Source organism: Polyodon spathula, chromosome 23, assembly GCF_017654505.1.
Source record: "Polyodon spathula isolate WHYD16114869_AA chromosome 23, ASM1765450v1, whole genome shotgun sequence".
NCBI classification, from domain to species: Eukaryota; Metazoa; Chordata; class Actinopteri; order Acipenseriformes; family Polyodontidae; genus Polyodon; species Polyodon spathula.
The window spans coordinates 3,647,745-3,666,082 of NC_054556.1; the positions used below are offsets into that span (position 1 = coordinate 3,647,745).

Here is an 18,338-nt window from a genome sequence, read left to right on the forward strand (position 1 = left end):
CTGCCTTAGACATTGATAGTCTATTACTTGGATATTTGTTTGAAATAAATAGGTTTTCTTCCATGTGCCGTGCCAAATGCTAGTCAGGCCTTACTGTTTAACGAGAAAGCTAAAGACGACTGTATGTTAAAAACAGCAGGCATAGAATTAAACATAGTTTCACATGGTACAATTTAGCGTTTTCTCTGTGTACAAATTGGAGATTGAAAGAAAGCTTTCCTTTCCTGTCTCATTGAAACACACAATGAAATAATACACGTGCGTGTCTTTGTTTGCTTTGTAGGTCCAGACAGAGTTGTGGACGTCATTGACATGTCCAAACAGACAGAGTGCAAGATGAAGCTCAAGGAGTTTGTTGACTATTACTACAGCACAAACAGAAAACGAGTGTTGAACGTGATAAGCTTGGAGTTTTCTGACACAAGGTAAAGTCAGAAATTGGGTTTAAGAGACATGCTCATTTACTGTGCAGGTCGATGCAGCTTATTCAGGTTCTACTAGATAGAACTGTTTATTGATTGACACCTTTCAGGTGGCACAATCCACTGTGGCCGCCCCCCGACCCCCCCAGTTTCTATTGCAGTCTGAGATACCAATGTTCTAAATAGACAGGCCCCCACAATCTTGCTCCTTTCATTTCTTTTTACCATTACATGCTGTCTGCCTTATTCTGCATGCCATCTGGTTCAGCTCCTGTGCACAGACACCGTCTTCACTGACTTATCGTTAGTAATAAAGTGGTCACATGTATGTCATTGCTAACTACAGTATGTATTAACGGCAACCAAAATATAATAGGGCTTCTGATTTTTGGTTTAACCGATAAAAAACCATAACGCCTGATACAAAAAAAAAAAATGAAATCGATGTATTTCCAATAAACACTGTAAAAACACTGGAAATGGTTACTCAGTTCACATTGACTTGACTCCTTTCCGTGTGAAATAAATTGGAATAAGATTGGAATAAGAGAATTTGTTTAATCCCTGGGGATTAAACCATAAAATACAAATCTGAAACAGTCAGTACTCTGGCAGATGCTGGTCAAGAGTGTGGAATGTCCACCCCCTGATTCCACTGTTCCGTTCACACATGCCTATGGGCACCACATCAAAAAATGTAGATTTTAATGTATGTATTTATTTATTTATTTATTATAAAAAAAGAATGTCCAGTTTTGTGGAGAGTCCTGAGATCGTCAGAAAGCTGTCCTGGGTGGAGAATTACTGGCCTGATGATGCACTCCTTGGAAAACCCAAAGTCACCCAATACTGCCTGATCTGTGTGAAGGACAGCTACACAGACTTCCACATAGAATCAGGGGGAGCGTCCGCATGGTACCATCCACTCAAAGTAAGCACACAGCTGCACAGACCCCTCGTTCTTCTGGTACTGAATTAGGTGCTGTTTTTGATGTATTACATTTAATAATGCTTTTTGTTCACTGTGAGATTAGCCTGTTATACCTATGGTATTATACAATGAAAGTTAGAGCCTGTAAACTGAGATTAAACTCTCAGCCGAGGTCTCATGGCTTTGATGAGTGTGCTGTATATTTTTTTAATAATGTTGTAATGTGTTTGTGATAATGCAGTGCGCTTTATTAACGGTTCTTGTTTTGTTGTATTCGTTTGGCTTTCCCCTGCAGGGAGATAAAATATTTTTTTTGATCAAACCGACTTCTGCAAACCTGTCCCTTTATGAGCACTGGCGTTCCTCGTCCAATTACAGTGAGATGTTTTTTGCTGACCAAGTAGACAAGTGTTACAAGTGCACTCTGAAACAAGGACAGACTTTATTTATTCCTTCAGGTAAGCACTCCCTGTAATTGCATATCCATAAAGTGATGTTAAGGCTGTCCAGAGTAAATGGCTTCCCATGTCAGTAGTGTTGTGTGGGGGATGTGCATACAAACAGCAGTAGAACTTCAGAGAGTCTACTGTTGTGGCCCAAGGCTTTGCATCACCTGTAATTTTGGGATTGAGACATAATTAAAACAAACCTGTATAGACACAATTTATATCTTTTATTTAAGAGTGTTTAATCAAAGAAACTACAAAATGATATCGCAAAAGTCTACTGGAAGCCATAATAGTAGTACAGTATTTCATGTTAGATTTTGAAATGTCCCATGTTTCAATTGGTCTGTTTTTTCGTTAACTATATGGAAAACTACAAAGCAGTGTGCAATTCAATATGTTAAGGTAACATTATTTAGCAGGTTTCATTTGTCTTTATGAAGCAAAATGAGTTCCTTCTATTGGGTGATGCAAAACATTTGGCCAGAGCTGTACAGATACACACAATACCAGGTGGTTTGTGAAACAGAATGATGAGAACTCACCAACCACAATGATTATAAATATAACTAAAAAGGAAAATGACTCCTCTTTAAGTGTGTGGTCATGGGTTGGCAGGGAAAGTTTGCTTAGGCAAACATACCGTGAGTCATGAGACAGATATAGCTTGGAAAGAAAATGTAACCCAGCAAGGGGGCTAGCAAAACAATGTCTTTACCATGCTTACTGCTGATCACATTAATTGTATCTGTAATCCATGGAATGCACAGAGACATAAGGACAGTGTTGATAGCTGTTTTCCACCATTCAATCAATCAGCCAGTAATACAACAGAATGTGTCTGAGCAGAACTTGACCCTACAGAAACAGGTGCTGTGAGCAGAACAGCACACCTGGAGAAAACAGCTTTACTGTACTGGGATAGGCTCTTAGAGTGGCCGAAAATACAAGACAGGTGAAAAATATCAGTTGGTTTGATAAGAATGCTATTCAGAGAACAAAGGAAAAGAATCAGCTGGCCAAACAAACAACAAAAAAAAAGAATTCTGAATAAAATCAGCTTTAGTTTTACATTCCTACGGGAATTTCGGAATCTTGATAGGGTTATATTTTTGAACATTCGCTTGATAGTAAATGAAAAGTGCAGCTGTGGGTCATTGTATTTGCTGTGTACAGAAAGATACACGTAACTGTGCATGATGTTAAGATGACCGGTCATGTTCTCTTGTGAAAGCTGGGATCCACTGAAAGGATTATTTGGCACAGGGTCCCCTCTCCAGGCCACACTGTCTTGTTTAATGGTTTATATCAGGACATTTCTGTGAAAAGAAGTGTACCAAATGAGAAAAAAAAACAACAAACTAAACGTGTGTTGTTTCTCGCAGGTCATTTACAAAAACAACAATCTGGGTGACGGGTGCCATTAGTTATGTCCAATTTGCTGTAATTTCATATTTATTTTTAGATCCCTTTTTTTTTTTTTTTCACCAGGCTGGATTTATGCAACGCTGACCCCAGTGGACTGCCTGGCTTTTTCTGGGCATTTTCTTCATAACCTGAGTGTTGAAATGCAGATGAGGTACACACTTTACATTCCTGTATTCACCCAACATGCAGGGGCCGCGAGGCTTTGAATAACACAGAATTCATTCATGAAACGGGAGTAATGAAACAGCAATCTTTTGAAAGTAAAGAATGCATAATATGTCGTTTAATGTTATACAGCATATATATATATATATATATACGCACACACACACACACAAAACAAACAACATGTATATTAAGGGCTTTCTGTTGCTCGATCAATAATACGATCAACAATCAATTGAAACTTGTATGAAGTTTTGTTGAAAGACAGTTACAGGTAATTCAAAGTATTAACGTGCTGTGTACTGCAAATACTGCATAATGCAAGTGAATGTTTACTACACATCTATTTACATTGAAAATATTTGGAAGTTAAAAAGTAACTAGTAATACTATATATATACTATATAAGTACACTTGTGTAAGATAATCTGGTGTAGTGTACAGTATTCAGATTTGCATTATAAAAAGTGAGAGACAGCTCTCTGGGGATATTGCATTCATTAAGCACAGCGCTACATAATTAGGTCTGTGTATCCATTTAAACTAGGAACACAGAAAGCACTCTGGGTGTTCCTGTTTTGGTTAGAAAGAAGGGTGCCTCAATACAGAGGGAAACTGTGGTGTATTTTAAGACCCACTGTGGTAATTGTGGATCAATCCTTTGTATTTATATAATGCTTGTAAATGTTTTTACCTTGCATGCACGCTAAGTAATTGGGAAACATTTTTGCAGTGCAATTTGTACTATTCAGTTCAGACTTACAAATGTCTCCCTTATGTGCTTGTTATTTTAAGGACCACTTTAACGATGTTAGCGCTACATTATTCAAAAATCCATCGACACACTGCTGCCCCTAACAACCTGCGTGTGTCATTTGAACTAGTTTGTTTAAGTGTTCTCCCCCGCATCTATCAAGGCAAAATAAACCACAGTTCATGTAAATATTGTACTTCTAAACTGGGCACAACTGTTGCATGGTTTATCTGGAAGAATGTGTTTCCTGCATCTGCTGAAACACTGATTGCACAGATTTGCATTGTGTGTTGTTTCAATTGGGGATGTCTGCAGCTCATTATTGGAAAGCACAATTTGTTTTGTATCATAGAGCATATGAAGTGGAAAAACGAGTGAGAATTGGCAGTCTTACCCAGTTTCCCAACTTTGAAACTGCGTGCTGGTACGTGGGCAGGCATCTGCTGGAGAGATTCAAAGGTAAAATAAGAACATGCTGTGCTAATCTTTTACATTAGCAATATGAATCGCCATTGAAAGTTCTTAATTACTGTAATTTTAACTGGTTTCCCCCATCCTCTTGTCAAATTAAATGGAAAGAATTGTAAGATTTTCCTGCTTTGGATTTGACTGTAGCTTCCTGAAGGGGATTCACCTAGTGCATGCAGATCTTCACATGTTGTTTTAACCCTTGTTAGAGCAACCTCACTAAATACACTGCTGATTAGCTTCGGAGGAATTTTCTTTTGCCAAAATCAGTTACTCCGGCATCTTGATCTTGTGAAACTTCAAATGCTCATGCCATTTGGTACAGTTGCCTTTGGCTGTTTGTAGATTAATTCATTAATTTAGCTTTTTTTTTATTGTATCTGGAAACAAGAATCAAATGTTCGTGTCCTGGCTTAAGAACTCGCCAGTCTTCATTTGGGATTAAACATGGAGAGTTGCATTGGTTCTGGCGCTCCAGCGGGTTAGGGAGGCAAAACTGGCAGGGACTGCTTCTCGTCATTGCGGCCAGGCGCCAGTAGAGCTCAGGCGGGCACCTGCAGGCCTTGCCTTTGTCCTCTAGAGGCTGGTAGATCGCCGACATCTGCTTTCGAGTTCCTGGATGTAAAAAGGTGATCTGCTTGGTCATGGGATTGGAGGATTCGCACTGGCCTTTAGGTCTCCTGAACTTTGGGGAGCAGTGAAGCAGCTTGATTGGACATTCTAAATTGGGGAGAAAGTCAGCTGTGAAAACGAGTAAGACATGCTAAATTAATAATAGGATTATAAGTGATATTAGACGATATATGGTATTGTACTGCTTTCAAAATTAACATATACTGTGTCCGAGAAATAACATGCCCCAGGAGTGATCAGCAATCCTACCGTACATTTAAAAGCTGCTGGCATACATCGTTGAACTCAGCAGCAAACCCTGTTCTGCAAGGATAACATGCCATGTAGACACCCACCAGTTGAATTCTCTCCAGAGTAAAGGTTAATAACTCTTGGGTGTTGATTACACATGCCTGTCTTTACTCGGTCTTACCTATGAAGTGATCTTTTAGCAGCTCTCCCTATATATTCAGCCCAGCTCTCAACCTCTGCCTGTTTCCAGCTGCGAGGACAGCCATGCACAAGGCTGTGGTTTTCCGCTGACCTTTGCCAGCCAATTTCACTTGATGCTCAGCAGGACTGGCCTACACAATGTGTGAAAGTGAGGCTGCACTCCCTCCCCGGCTGGACTGAGTATGATTCCAGTCTTCACAATAAAAAGCTGTGGTGCTTTCTGACCTTTTCAGAAGACTTTCCTTTAGGAAATACCTGCAGTTTTTGTCTTACTGAATATAATTCTATTAACACATGTGTTCATTGTAAATACATGTGATGTATTCACGGTATGTGTCTTGAGAAGGGTTGGTTTTCCAGTTGCATATGTTTTGTTTGTAGACCACTAGATGTCACTGCACGTGCTAGTCTGCATTTGTGGTAACAGTATTGGAAATGCTGCTTAACACTAAGACCATGTTCTGTGGGAAAGGCTATGGCGATGTTATGGATCTGCAAATGAAACTACAGTTTTCTTAGAAATGTGTTAAAAGAACATTACACTGACTGCTCATCACCTTATAATTCATTTCTTACTTTAAATGGGCTGCAGTACCTTTTTATACAATGATATGCGAATGATGTGACCTAAATGAAGGAACCTTCTTGATCAGATACTGTAATGTGTTTCCTCATTACTCAGTTATCTGAAACTCTTGTAAAGATTACAGACCACACAATGGCAAGATATAACTGTCACCTAGAAGCTGAACTCCAGTCTTCTTGCTGGATCCCCAGAGGGTACCCCAATTCTACTGTCCCAGACATTTGGAGATGTAAGGTGTTTGACCCAAGCTGCATTAACTCTGGTGTTTGATTCCTCAGGCTTGCACAAAGCAGGGAAGCAGCCGCTGCCTCACTTGGTTCAAGGAGCCAAAGTCCTTAATGGGGCTTTCAGGTCCTGGACTAAGAAACAGGTAAAAAATATATATATATATATATATATATATATAGATATATATGGTGCAGTATTGCACTTTCCACAATCAAGCGAAAATGATGACTGTTAATGGAAGCTGTATTAAAGAAAGATGTTTATCAAGAGCCAAGAAATCCTACTTTAATCCCACTTTAATGGCCTAAAGCAAAATGTTGGCAACTGCTGTTCGTAGTGCCAGTTGTGTTATGCCTGCTATAACAAAATGTTTATTTAGAAACTTGCCTTTTTATTCTTAAATATGTGATTTTTCTTAAGTTTTTTGTATTCAGTTACGTGCAGGGTATCTCCACCTTTGTAACGGAACACTGCTGAATACCGGGGTCTCAAAATTAGGTAAATTAATCTCTGCAGCCCCAGTATAACCCCCTATGCAGAAGCACAGTACTTACATTTTCCTTTTTTCTTCTCTAAAATCCGTGTGATCCTCTGCAGCGCCCCCTGCTGGACAGATAAAATGTTTTTTTGTGTAATTTATTAGTGTAGACCTGCAGTGTGTAATTTATATTTCTCTGTGAATGGCTGGTGCAATAACCTACTAGTGTGCCTCTGGGAAATCTCACCAGAAATCTTTTCTTTTACTCTAGGCTCTTCTTGAACACGAAGACGAACTTCCAGAAAACATGAAGCCATCACAGCTTATCAAAGACCTTGCCAAAGAAATCAGAATTGCAGAGGTCAGTTTGCTGTCCTTGCGTTACTGTAAGCACGTGTGTGAATGTTAGCATCCGTAGCGTCCAAATCCCAGGTATGTAAAGTCAGTTTGATGTTGTGTGTGTTTCAGAGATGTGTTTGAACGCCAGTATTGTAGATGTCATGATCTTCCTATTGGCTATTCAAGATTTGTGTAGGTTTCATCCTTAAAACAGAATGAAAAGGGAACGCACCACTTTCCTAGAATTATACTTGAGGTCCTTTTTTTTTTTTTTTTCTAATCGTTTACATTTCATTTTTGTGGCTACTAATCTTGCATTAAAAAAACAAGTGCCGGAACTTTCCAAAACGTCGATTTTTGTATGACATTCAGTAGTAAGCTTTGTAACCCAATGCACTGCACCACCGTCTCTACTGCTAAGTGGTGTGTGCTGCTTCTTTGGGCTCCCCCTCATTGGACTGGGAAGAGCACAGGCCACAGTGAGGAACTGGTCAGTGCCGAGGTGACTCTAACAGCAGCAAGGCTTTCACTTTGTGTATCGTGCTAGGAAAGTGGAGGGTCCCTTTAAAAGAGAGCACCTTGCTGTGTGCGTCACTTGGCCCCCAGTGTGATTTGCTGGACCACACAACATGGATCAAAAAAGCACCAAGAACTGAGAATAGCAGGCACAGCCCAGTGAGTTTCCCACTCTTTTGACTGCATGCATTAGGTTTGCGCTATCAGATAAATGCTGGAATATATAACATATATCTGTATAAAAAAATATATTGTGGCAGTGTAGGGGGAGGAAAGATGCAGTTGAGGGTTTTTATGCAGGACTACTTCCCCCAGAATGCCACAGGCTTGAACTAAGATGAGTTACATCTTCCTGTGCTTAAGCAGGCAAATGTATAGGCAGGCCAAAATAGTTGATGGGTCTATGTGGAGGCCAGACAGTGGTGTGGAGACCTGTGTGGTTGAATGAAAAAGGTACTGTGTGTGTTTTGGTTCTGGTAAACAGCTGGGCTGTCCAGTTTATGAGGTTGGATCTTGAAAAGTGCTGTAAAATGCTCTAAACAACCCACCTGCAGAGTATCCAGTGGGATATAGGTTGATCGAGTCTTTCTGCCATCATCGGTGAGATAAAGAGAGAAAGCCAACACTTGTATCTGTCAGCTAGGCCTTTTGTTGTTTTCAGATTGAGATGATCGACAGGTTAAAGCAATGGGTGATAGGAAATACTATGAATAGCAATGTCAAAGGTAGCCAATATACAATGGTAATTGAAAGCAATACCAGGTGTGCAATAGATGGATGTTTTAAGATAAAGTGTGAGATATTTTGTGTATGTAGCAATCCATTAATAACCAATGCAGCACCCCTTGAATTTTTATTATTATTATTATTATTTATTTATTATTAAAATAGTTGTACATAATGTTGCCTGCTGCTGATTCTTTCAGAATGCATGTAAAGCCATGAAGGTGGAACTGAGTGCCAGCGTACCCGTGGAGGAGCCTCCTGCAGTGGAGCTGGAGGAGCTGGAGGGGCCCGGGCAGCCTGTGTCCCCCATGTCCCCTGTATCTCCCGTGCACATCCCATCACCGCCCCAAGAGAAGCCCTCCCGCAAGAAGACGCCCAAGACGGCCAAGACGCCCAAGACCCCCAAAACGGCCAAGACCCCCAAAACGCCCAAGACCCCCAAGGCTGTGAAAAATACAAAAACTCCCAAAACGAAAGGAGGAGGCAAGAAAAAAGGGAAGAAAACAAAAGAAAGCTTCGCTTCCCCCACCACGCCCACCCTGGACGTCCTGGAAGCACACACACAAGAGGCTCTGACGAAAACAGAAACGCCAAAGAAAGGGAAGGTGTGTGTGTGGACTGCCTGCTGTCAGCTGGGTTATATATATATATATATATATATATATATATATTATCTTATACGTGATGCATGGTGATATATATATATATATATATATATATATATATATATATATATATATATATATATATATATATAAAAATGCACTGATCTTTGTATATATATAGAACTTGCACTGATCCTTGTATATATAGAGCATGCACTGATCCTTGTTCTTGTAATTCATTCCTGTACACTCCTTATGTGCTGTAAGCAATGTGTTCACTTCTTGTTGGGATTTTCTTTTTTTTCATATACAGGCTGCAAAGAATGTGTTGATCATGTCAGAGAAAGAGTCCATCAGTAAGCAGAATGAGCTGGAGAAGCTTGAGATCAGAGAGCAGAACAAGAGCAAAACTGAAGCTAAATGGAAATATAAGGTATAACTAATTCTGGAGCATTGCAGGGGTCAGTTGTTCAATATAAAATACAAAACAGTACCGACCCAAGTCACAGTTATTCAGATTCAAAAGGCGTTCATGCAGCCTGGCTGTAATTTGTGTATTCAAACTGGAAAACCAGTTTCTAAAATGAAGCTAGGCTTTATATTCTGTCTTCTAAACTAATAAAGCGTTACACGTTCAAACACTTTCGCCTTTCAGTATTGTTTGAAAGTATAGGTGTTTACTAGCATAAATACTCTTGGGACTAATTATGACACCATTAATAATTGTTAATGACAGGAAGTGGGTAGTGCCACAGTGAGCGAATAGCAGGCATGTCTGGAAACAGAGGTGAGTGTGTATTCACTGTCCGCACATCGGAATGAAATCTAATTGCTTTTTGTTTTTGTTCCTGTTCTTTTTCTTTCTAACAGAACAGTAAACCGGATTCATTGCTAAAAATGGAGGAAGAACAGAAATTGGAAAAGACACCATTATCAGGAAACAAAGACAACAAATTTGCATTTTCTTTTTCAAACAAAAAATTGTTAAGGTGTGTACACCCTGTGAGTTTAGAATTGTAAAGTTTTCATCTCATGTGCAGCCTTGTTTAGAATTAATTTAGCATGTTCTAGAACCCCAGGAATAACCAGAGAGACATGTATAACAGGAAGTGATGTTACTACACATTTCAGAATGACACTACACAAAAGTAATATGCTGTTAAATTTTTGATGGTATATGGATATGAATATGAAATAAATCCATTTTAAAATACTGCTAAAAAATCAATAAAAAAACGTTTTGTCTCCTTTTTTCTTGTTTACAGTTCTAAAGGGCTAAAACCACAGACGAATTCAAGTGTATTTGGATCATTACAAAACCTGAAGGAAGATAAAGTGAAGCCAGTCAGGGATGAGTATGAATACGTCTCAGATGAAGGAGAACTGAAAATTGACGAGTTCCCAATAAGAAGAAAAAATAACACCGCAAAAAGAGATATTTCTTGTGAGTGTGCCAGTTATTCATTTATTGGATTCATAAACAGATTTCATATTCAGAGGGAATGCACAGTTATATGTGTAAGATAGTATTACAAGATAATAGTCAATGGTTGATGGTTTAATTTCAACCTTTTAACAAGTGAAAATGTGCAGATGAGTACCATTCCAAATTATTAGTGTAAGATACACAAATACTAAAAGTAACTGTTTGACAGATTATTTGTTTGTCAAAAAGTTACCATCCAGAACTATAAAAACACTCAATAAAGCTGAATTTAAAGTTAGTGTTTCTGCCTAGAAGCCTTTTTCAATGTCTTTGTAGTTTTGCAGAGCAATGACCCCCGTGGGCATTTTCTTATACAGTCTCAGTATTAAAGGTTGATTGTTTATGTTTGTTTTCTTCTTTAGTTTTATCGAATATAAAAGAGCCGATTCAGCAGGCAAAAAAACCAAAGCTTCAACGTACACCCGCCAAGGTATGTAGAAGCTTATCTGCTCTGTTTATGTAGTGAGTGATTTAAAACAGTCTATTAATGTAGACTGTAATAACCTGAAGAACTTTGCTTTATTACATTTTGAAAGTTTTCCTAAATTATTGAGGTTGGATTGAATTGCTTTATACATTTTTATAAATGAAAATAAAAACTGAGAAAGGCATTGTCAAGTCATGTAAATGTTTAATTTTTGTAATGTTCACGTTTGTCGTAAGGACCGTGGAGCTACATTCTCAAAGCTCTTCACTCCAGATCATCATGAACCCTTTTTTCCCCCAAAATTGAAAAGGAACAAATAACAACTTACTTGCAAGCCCCAGACTTATATTTCAGAGTTTGTTTATTTCCAGTTTGTTAACTTTATTTGATGTGTTCTTCCTGGGGGAAATGTCGCTAATTACTATTTTGAGAACATTTATGAATGTAGCCCATTTTAGTTTTACATTTGAATGTAAATTGTTGGGCTCGATCATGGGAGAAGAATTTTGTTTTTTAAATGATCAAAAGTGAATGCCATTGGGATTAAACAGCATCTCGTTTCTGAGGCTCGTTAGTGGTAAAGAACAAGAGAAATTAAAGTAGAGGAATGCACTGGTTTCGTAGCATTGCATCGGCGTAAAACAATAAACAATGTGATTTCAAGAAAAAACAAGAAGAAAAGCCAAAAATTACACAAACTGATGAGCAGAACAATTTTGGTGTAAGTTTAATTGGCAGTTATAAATTGGTTTATGGAAGTTCTCAAAGAGGAAAACATGTTATCCTTGTAAGAGGTGTGGAGAATGTAAAACTGACTTCTCTCCGGAGATAAGAGGCCTTCTCTCCAATTTTAACTTTGATTGACAGACATTTGTACCCCTTCTCAGTAAATGTGATATTTCATACAGTAAATTCCCTGTATTCCCTGTCTAAAGTCCTCCCTACAGGATGTGTGCTGTCTAATGGGTACAATAATACAGGTACAGTCTAGCTAAAATATAAATAAAACCAAAAAAAACTTTTTGTTGTTTATCAATCAAGAGTTTGCTTATTGTTTCTCAAACCACTCCTTATGTGTTTTCCCAATCTTTTCCTGGCTGTAGACTGATGATTCCTCAGATGAAGGGTCGCTTCACATTGACACAGAAACAAAGACGGAAGTTAAAGGTCGAAATTCAAAGGTCAAGAAGGAAAGTGGTAATGCTGCGGGAATACTGGATCTCTTACAGGCCAGCAAGCAAGTTGGAGAAATTGATTACAATGCAAACAGGTAGGGATATGTGCTACATTGCAAGGATAGAAACAAGACCCCATTGTGTATCAGTTTGATCCACTCCTGGTTTCACTGTGAGTTGAAGATGACAGATCTGAGTTTATTACCTGTAGGCGATGGCTAATCAAGCTTGTGTTAAAACCTGGAATGAGTGAAAATGCTGTGCAATAGGAGTCATATTCCCATCCCTGATTATGTGCATGTGTCGTTGGCAGCTGTACTGTATGTTTATATAAAGAGTAGTTTGTTGCAGGAACCAGGGAAAGACGTGAACTGGTTTTGATAAGGAGTCTGAACACGTACTGGACCCTTGCTAAGGGCAAGAACATTGCAACTACTAAATTCCACACAATTAAGAAAATTTTTTGAAAGGAGAAAAGGATCATGTTAACTTTACAAAATGAGAAACAAAAGCAATTGAGAGTGCTTGAAATATAAAATGTAGTTGTTTGGTTGGCAGTTTTATAAAATTATCTGGTGTTTTACCTCGTTCGCAAAGTTAATGAAGTAAACACTTTGTTACTATGGCACTAAAAGTTTTTAAATACTCAAAAAAAGATTCTGGTTAGTTACAATGTTCTTACAAGTTTATACAGTAGATTTTATATATATATATCTATATCTATATATATATATATATATATATATATATATATATATATATATATATATATATATATATATATATATATATATATATATATATATATATAATATATATATAGATATATAGTATATATATATATATATATATATATATATATATATATATATAATATATATAGCCAGGGCACTACAAAAGCCACTGTAGAAACTTGTTCCATAATCAACTGCAAGTCACAGTCTGAAAGCTAAATACCATTCTGTTTCTATGAGAGAGAATGCAATAGCACGTAGGGAAGCCATAAGTGAAACAGAAGTGGCATAATATAGCCAGCAGTCAGCACATAAATGATTAAGTGCAGTAACGAGGCTCCTGTGTAGAAGCTTGGATCCACACAGACTCCTTACATGTACAGCCACGGCTCCACTATTTATTTGTTAAAAGCTACGTTGCTCCAGGCAGTTCCTCTCTTAATTTTTCCTTTCTGTGTTTTGGTTGGTTTTTGATGGTCCATTTCCACTGCGTTGAAGGCTGCAAATGAGAGAAAAACAGAAGAAAATGGGAGCAAAATATGTTAATTTCTCTGTGATTGTTTTAAGTATGTTTAAACTGACAAATGACTGAATGATTCGGGACGACCGCATTCAATTATAGCAGCATTACTATTTTTGCTTTGTTTCAGCTCTCTGTGTAATGATTTAATAGGTAGTTATCTTGATTTTCTTGTGGTCGTTGCTGCAGGAGTCAGGAGGGCTTGCTCTGTTTTAAAATGCAGTAATGGAAAAAATCTGGTCATCAATACAAAAATGGATATATAAATGCTATATATAAAATGGATATATATATATATCTATATATATATATAGATATATATATATATATAATATATATACATATATATATCATGATTCATTTGTTTTTTACAGTACGTAAAAAATTAAGAAGAACAATGTTGAGTAACTTGTAAAACACTTTCAGACACGAATTTGATGAAAGGTCTGAGGGGGAACTAAAATCCTCGACTCCCCCTAAGTTAGCTATGATATACCAGTCGGAGTACCTAGGAAATGTGGATCCGTTTCTCTACGTCATTAGATTTGTCAGTAATATGTAATCTTATTTTATTGATTTATTTATCAATTTACAGTCCGCCACCTGCTTCTCCCAGCACACAGGAAGCCATCCAGGGGATGCTGTCAATGGCCAACCTCCAGTCTTCAGACTCCTGTCTACAAACCTCTTGGTCCAACAACCAATCAAAAAACAACTCCCACACTACGCAGTCCTCCAAGAAGACAGGCAACGGCAACAACAAGAGGCCCGCCAAGCGCCCGGTGAAGAAAAGCGCGAAGAGCAGCAGTGTGGACAGCGGGGAGATGTTTGAGGACGAACAGGACCACCTGCATGCGTGTTTCAAAGATTCGGATTACGGTAGGAATTCACCTGATAGCACATCCCACCAGTATGTATCACCCTGCTCGCTCTGTGTTGGGGTATGAAGGGTTAACTTTCTCAGGTGTCAGGGCGTTGCAGTACTAAAGAAAAAAACAACAACTTGGCAATGTAACAAGACAATCGTTTCAGTGTCTCAAGACGTTGAGCAATACTATACCTCTATTCATTGTATGAATAAAATGACTGAATTTATTAAACCGTGTTCATTTTTATAGAATGTTATTTATCTTCTCCTTTCCCATATGGAGAGTAATGTTTAAAAATACATGCCACAGTTTCATTTATGCAATGAAAGGTTGGAAAGTAAATCTTTTAGTGAGGTTGTTTTATGAATGTGCTGTCATTTACTTTCTTTAAGTTAATGCTAGCGCAGGTCCTCCTTTTTACATGTATACATAATTTGTTCCTTTATTAAGAAAACAGAGGTTCTATAACTATTAGAAAACTGGAAAAATTAATGGATGTAATTCCGATGGTGGTCTGAGAACATATGACCACAATCACGTTCACGAAGTGTGCCATTACATTCTTGGTTGTTGTTTTTTCAACATGGCACAAGGTTTTATTTGAAGAAGAAAAAAAATTCTTAAGGGTTTATTTATGGTTGATAGAAATTAAGTTTTTTTTCAGCATTGATTAAAAAAAAAGTGTGTACTCATAGAGGACGGGATGATTGAGTTTTTATTTACAGGTTATGCATCCTTTCCAAACTCTTTCACAAGAGGCTTCACTGTCTTTCCAACAGGTCTTTCATAGAAACTCAGAAATCTGCTTCTAAAGGGCAGCGTTTCCAAAGAAATGCCGAAATCTCCCCTCTGGTTGTTAATATTTCATTACTGCAATGGCAGATTGCTGTTTTAAATGCTTTTTGATGTAGGGCCCTAATTAGCTAATAACCGAGAGATCATTTCCATTTCGCATTTGCACCAAGACAACATTTTATCAGCTTGCATAAGCATACAAAACCCAGAGTTTTTTGTAAACAGGTCATTTTTAATCTTGATAATTTAATTATAGGAAAAAGTTTGTACTTAATTGATTTCGTTCACTAACAAGCCTGGTGAAGGAAGGCAGCAGCGGAGAACCGTGCAGCTGTTTCACAGATGCTGGCCTCGGTAATGCCGCGGCTTTAAAAACACACATTATTTTAAAAAGCGACGATGGAAACTGAATACAAATGAAATGCATATTTGCCTGCAATGCTGCTTGGAAGCCTTAGGCAACGTAATTTTGATAAACCAAAATACTTTGTTGCTGCCTTTTGGTATATTAAAACTGCATCAAGTTTTAACATCTCTCTCTTTCTCTCTCTCTCTCTTTCTCCCCCTACCTCCCTCCATGTTCTTTTTAGTATATCCATCTCTTGAGTCAGATGAAGATAATCCCGTTTTCAAATCCAGATCAAAGAAAAGGAAAAGTTCAGATGATATACCTTACAGCCCAACAGGTATGATCACTCTGTTAGTAATGAATAACAACCTTTTACTAGTGTAGTTGTTATTATTATTTATTGTTACTGTATTCAGATAATGTATTGTTTTATTGTCATTGTTTTAAAAATTGTTTTTTTATTGTCATTATTATTATAAAAATCAGTAATGTATGATTTAGTATTATTATTATATTATTATTAATAATTAGTAGTAGTAATAATAAATCATTTTTAAATTGTAGCCAGAGTAGGTCCATCAGTCCCCCGACAAGACAGACCTGTTCGTGAAGGAGCTCGAGTGGCTTCGATAGAAACCGGTCTAGCGGCTGCAGCAGCCAAACTCTCCCACCAGGTGAGTGCCATGAATCACACCCTGCACTGCACTAGATTTGCAAGTTGCATTTCCACTTCCCCAAACGCCACCCTGGAACCTTATTCTCCTGCCCAGTTCTCATGCGTGTCCTTCCCTCCCTCAGGAAGCGTGTTCGTTCAGGCCTCTGGAGTACAGTGGAACACGCAGACTGAGGAAAGACATGCCACCACAGGGTCAGCGCACTCCGTCGCTAGTGCCCCGGGTTGGAGGTGCTCTTACCGCTTTCCTTTTTTTTTTTCAGGAACAACAAAAAACCAAGAAGAAGAAAAATACCAAAAAGAAGCTCTCGTCGGACGATGCAAATAAAATCCCTCAGGAAAGCAGTTCACCGGAGCCCAAGCTGGAGTCCCACGGAAGCAGTCTAGAGGATCACGAATATACGGCTGGGGCCTCCAAGACCCCCGGCGCTCCACAACCCATGGCTCCCGGAGTGTTCCTCACACAGAGGAGGCCGTCCACTTCATCTCAGAACAGCGCATCAGCCAAAGGTAACCCTTCTATTATGACGTTATGGGATTTATGTCAAATGATCCATATAAAACACCTACTATTTGCTCCCTACCTGCTAACTACAACAGCAGAGTAATAACTTGAGATACCATGCCTGGGTTCAGCGGTTTGTATGCTTTTCTGCTTGACATGGATGTAAGTCGTGGTTACCGTAGTGTTTCATTGTAAACACGGCTCCTTTATCAGTAAATGCCTTTTCTTTTACAAAACTGTAATTGCTGAGTGAAACACACAGCTAAAGCAGGTGTTTGACTGATGTAGAAAGACTGAGGCAGTTAGCACTGGGTAAAGACCACCTGCAAGCTGTCTTGAGATAACAGTTTGACTATCAACAGGTTGGAGCAAAGCTATATTAACATTTAATGCAGAACCATTACCGTGGGCTGAACATTTTTGAGCAGTGCCATTGGAAATCACATACGACTTACTCAGCCTATTGTGCATTATAATTGACATTTTAGATTACAACAACAATTCTACAGATATTGTGAAGTTTTTGCATTCAAAGTTGAATCCTGTTGCCATGTTTATACTTCCAGAACAAAACTGAATTTCTACCCTTTGTGCCTTATCTCTGAAAACACATTCATACATATTCAAATGATGTGTTTTACAGTAACTTAGTTTATTTATTTTTTGTTGTCGTTGTTTTTGTAGCCAAACGGCTTAAAAAAGGCATGGCTACTGCCAAACAGAGACTGGGGAAGATTTTGAAGATTCATCGTAATGGGAAACTTCTCCTGTAACATCGACAGTGCAAGACTTGGACTGTGTCGCTGTGAAATGACCTGAACCTGACTTTACTCCTGTTCACTGGTTTTAAGGACTACAGCAGCAAACTGAACCATATGGGGAATAAAACAGGTTACGTTTTTTCAGTTTTTAAGAAGAATATAGCTCAAAAATAGGTTTTTGCCTCTACTTATACTTTATAACTTTCAGATATCTGCTATAAATATTTTTAAAACAAAATGTGTGTCTCAATTTACTACAACTTTTAGTTTACCAAGGGTTGCTGAAGAACATTGTAGACCATTCCAAACTTCTAGAAAGTATCCCCAGCATTTATTTACTTAGATGCATATTTCTTGAGGAAAATAAATAAATAAATGTGTAGTGCTTTTAATTTCAAGCATTCTAAACCATTTCACCTGGATGTGACTTGTCAAACAGCTGGCAAATGCAAAACCAGTTGTCAAAACTATCAGAGCTCTTTTGCACTGTTCTTGATGTCAAAATTGTCGGAAAAAGGCAAAAAAAAAAAAAATCCTATTGCAACTACTGTTAAGAAGGTAAATCATAAGAGGGTTATGGTTAACACTGAAGCCCCTGTCACACTGGCATGCTCTACCCGGGGTGACAGATGCAAGTACACAATGCACGTATCAATGCCCCGGAAGCAGCTTGTTACTGACGCTTCCATCCAAGCTTCTCTGGATTGAAACATCGGCCCAAATGTTGATTAGAGTAAATGTTTCTTTATCCCTGCTGCAATCTGGCTCGTGGTGATTCTCAAGCAACAAAAATATGGCCAGACAGAATGAGCAGAACCGTTCCTTGTGGAAGTGAAGCCTTCACACAGGCGTGGCTGTTTGTTATTGCTTCGGCTCACAAAGGCCGT

General features: G+C 38.3%; 1 protein-coding gene across 3 annotated transcripts in view; it reads left to right on the forward strand.

Annotated features, from left to right (window-relative positions):
- Window positions 1–18,125, forward strand: part of phf2 (PHD finger protein 2) — a 30,881-nt gene extending 12,756 nt beyond the window's left edge. For 2 of the 3 annotated variants that reach the window (XM_041225016.1, XM_041225017.1), the window contains exons 5-22: window positions 284–425; window positions 1,167–1,353; window positions 1,649–1,811; window positions 3,291–3,378; window positions 4,499–4,605; window positions 6,544–6,635; window positions 7,243–7,332; window positions 8,753–9,157; window positions 9,471–9,590; window positions 10,028–10,146; window positions 10,423–10,601; window positions 11,006–11,073; window positions 12,174–12,340; window positions 14,095–14,378; window positions 15,754–15,849; window positions 16,077–16,186; window positions 16,449–16,695; window positions 17,375–18,125. In XM_041225016.1, coding sequence (XP_041080950.1) covers window positions 284–425; window positions 1,167–1,353; window positions 1,649–1,811; window positions 3,291–3,378; window positions 4,499–4,605; window positions 6,544–6,635; window positions 7,243–7,332; window positions 8,753–9,157; window positions 9,471–9,590; window positions 10,028–10,146; window positions 10,423–10,601; window positions 11,006–11,073; window positions 12,174–12,340; window positions 14,095–14,378; window positions 15,754–15,849; window positions 16,077–16,186; window positions 16,449–16,695; window positions 17,375–17,463 — 2,753 coding nt within the window. In that variant the 3' untranslated portion in view covers window positions 17,464–18,125. The remainder of the gene's footprint in view (window positions 1–283; window positions 426–1,166; window positions 1,354–1,648; window positions 1,812–3,290; window positions 3,379–4,498; window positions 4,606–6,543; window positions 6,636–7,242; window positions 7,333–8,752; window positions 9,158–9,470; window positions 9,591–10,027; window positions 10,147–10,422; window positions 10,602–11,005; window positions 11,074–12,173; window positions 12,341–14,094; window positions 14,379–15,753; window positions 15,850–16,076; window positions 16,187–16,448; window positions 16,696–17,374) is intronic. The other variant, XM_041225018.1, reaches the window with a different exon arrangement.
- The last annotated feature ends 213 nt before the right edge of the window (window positions 18,126–18,338 follow it).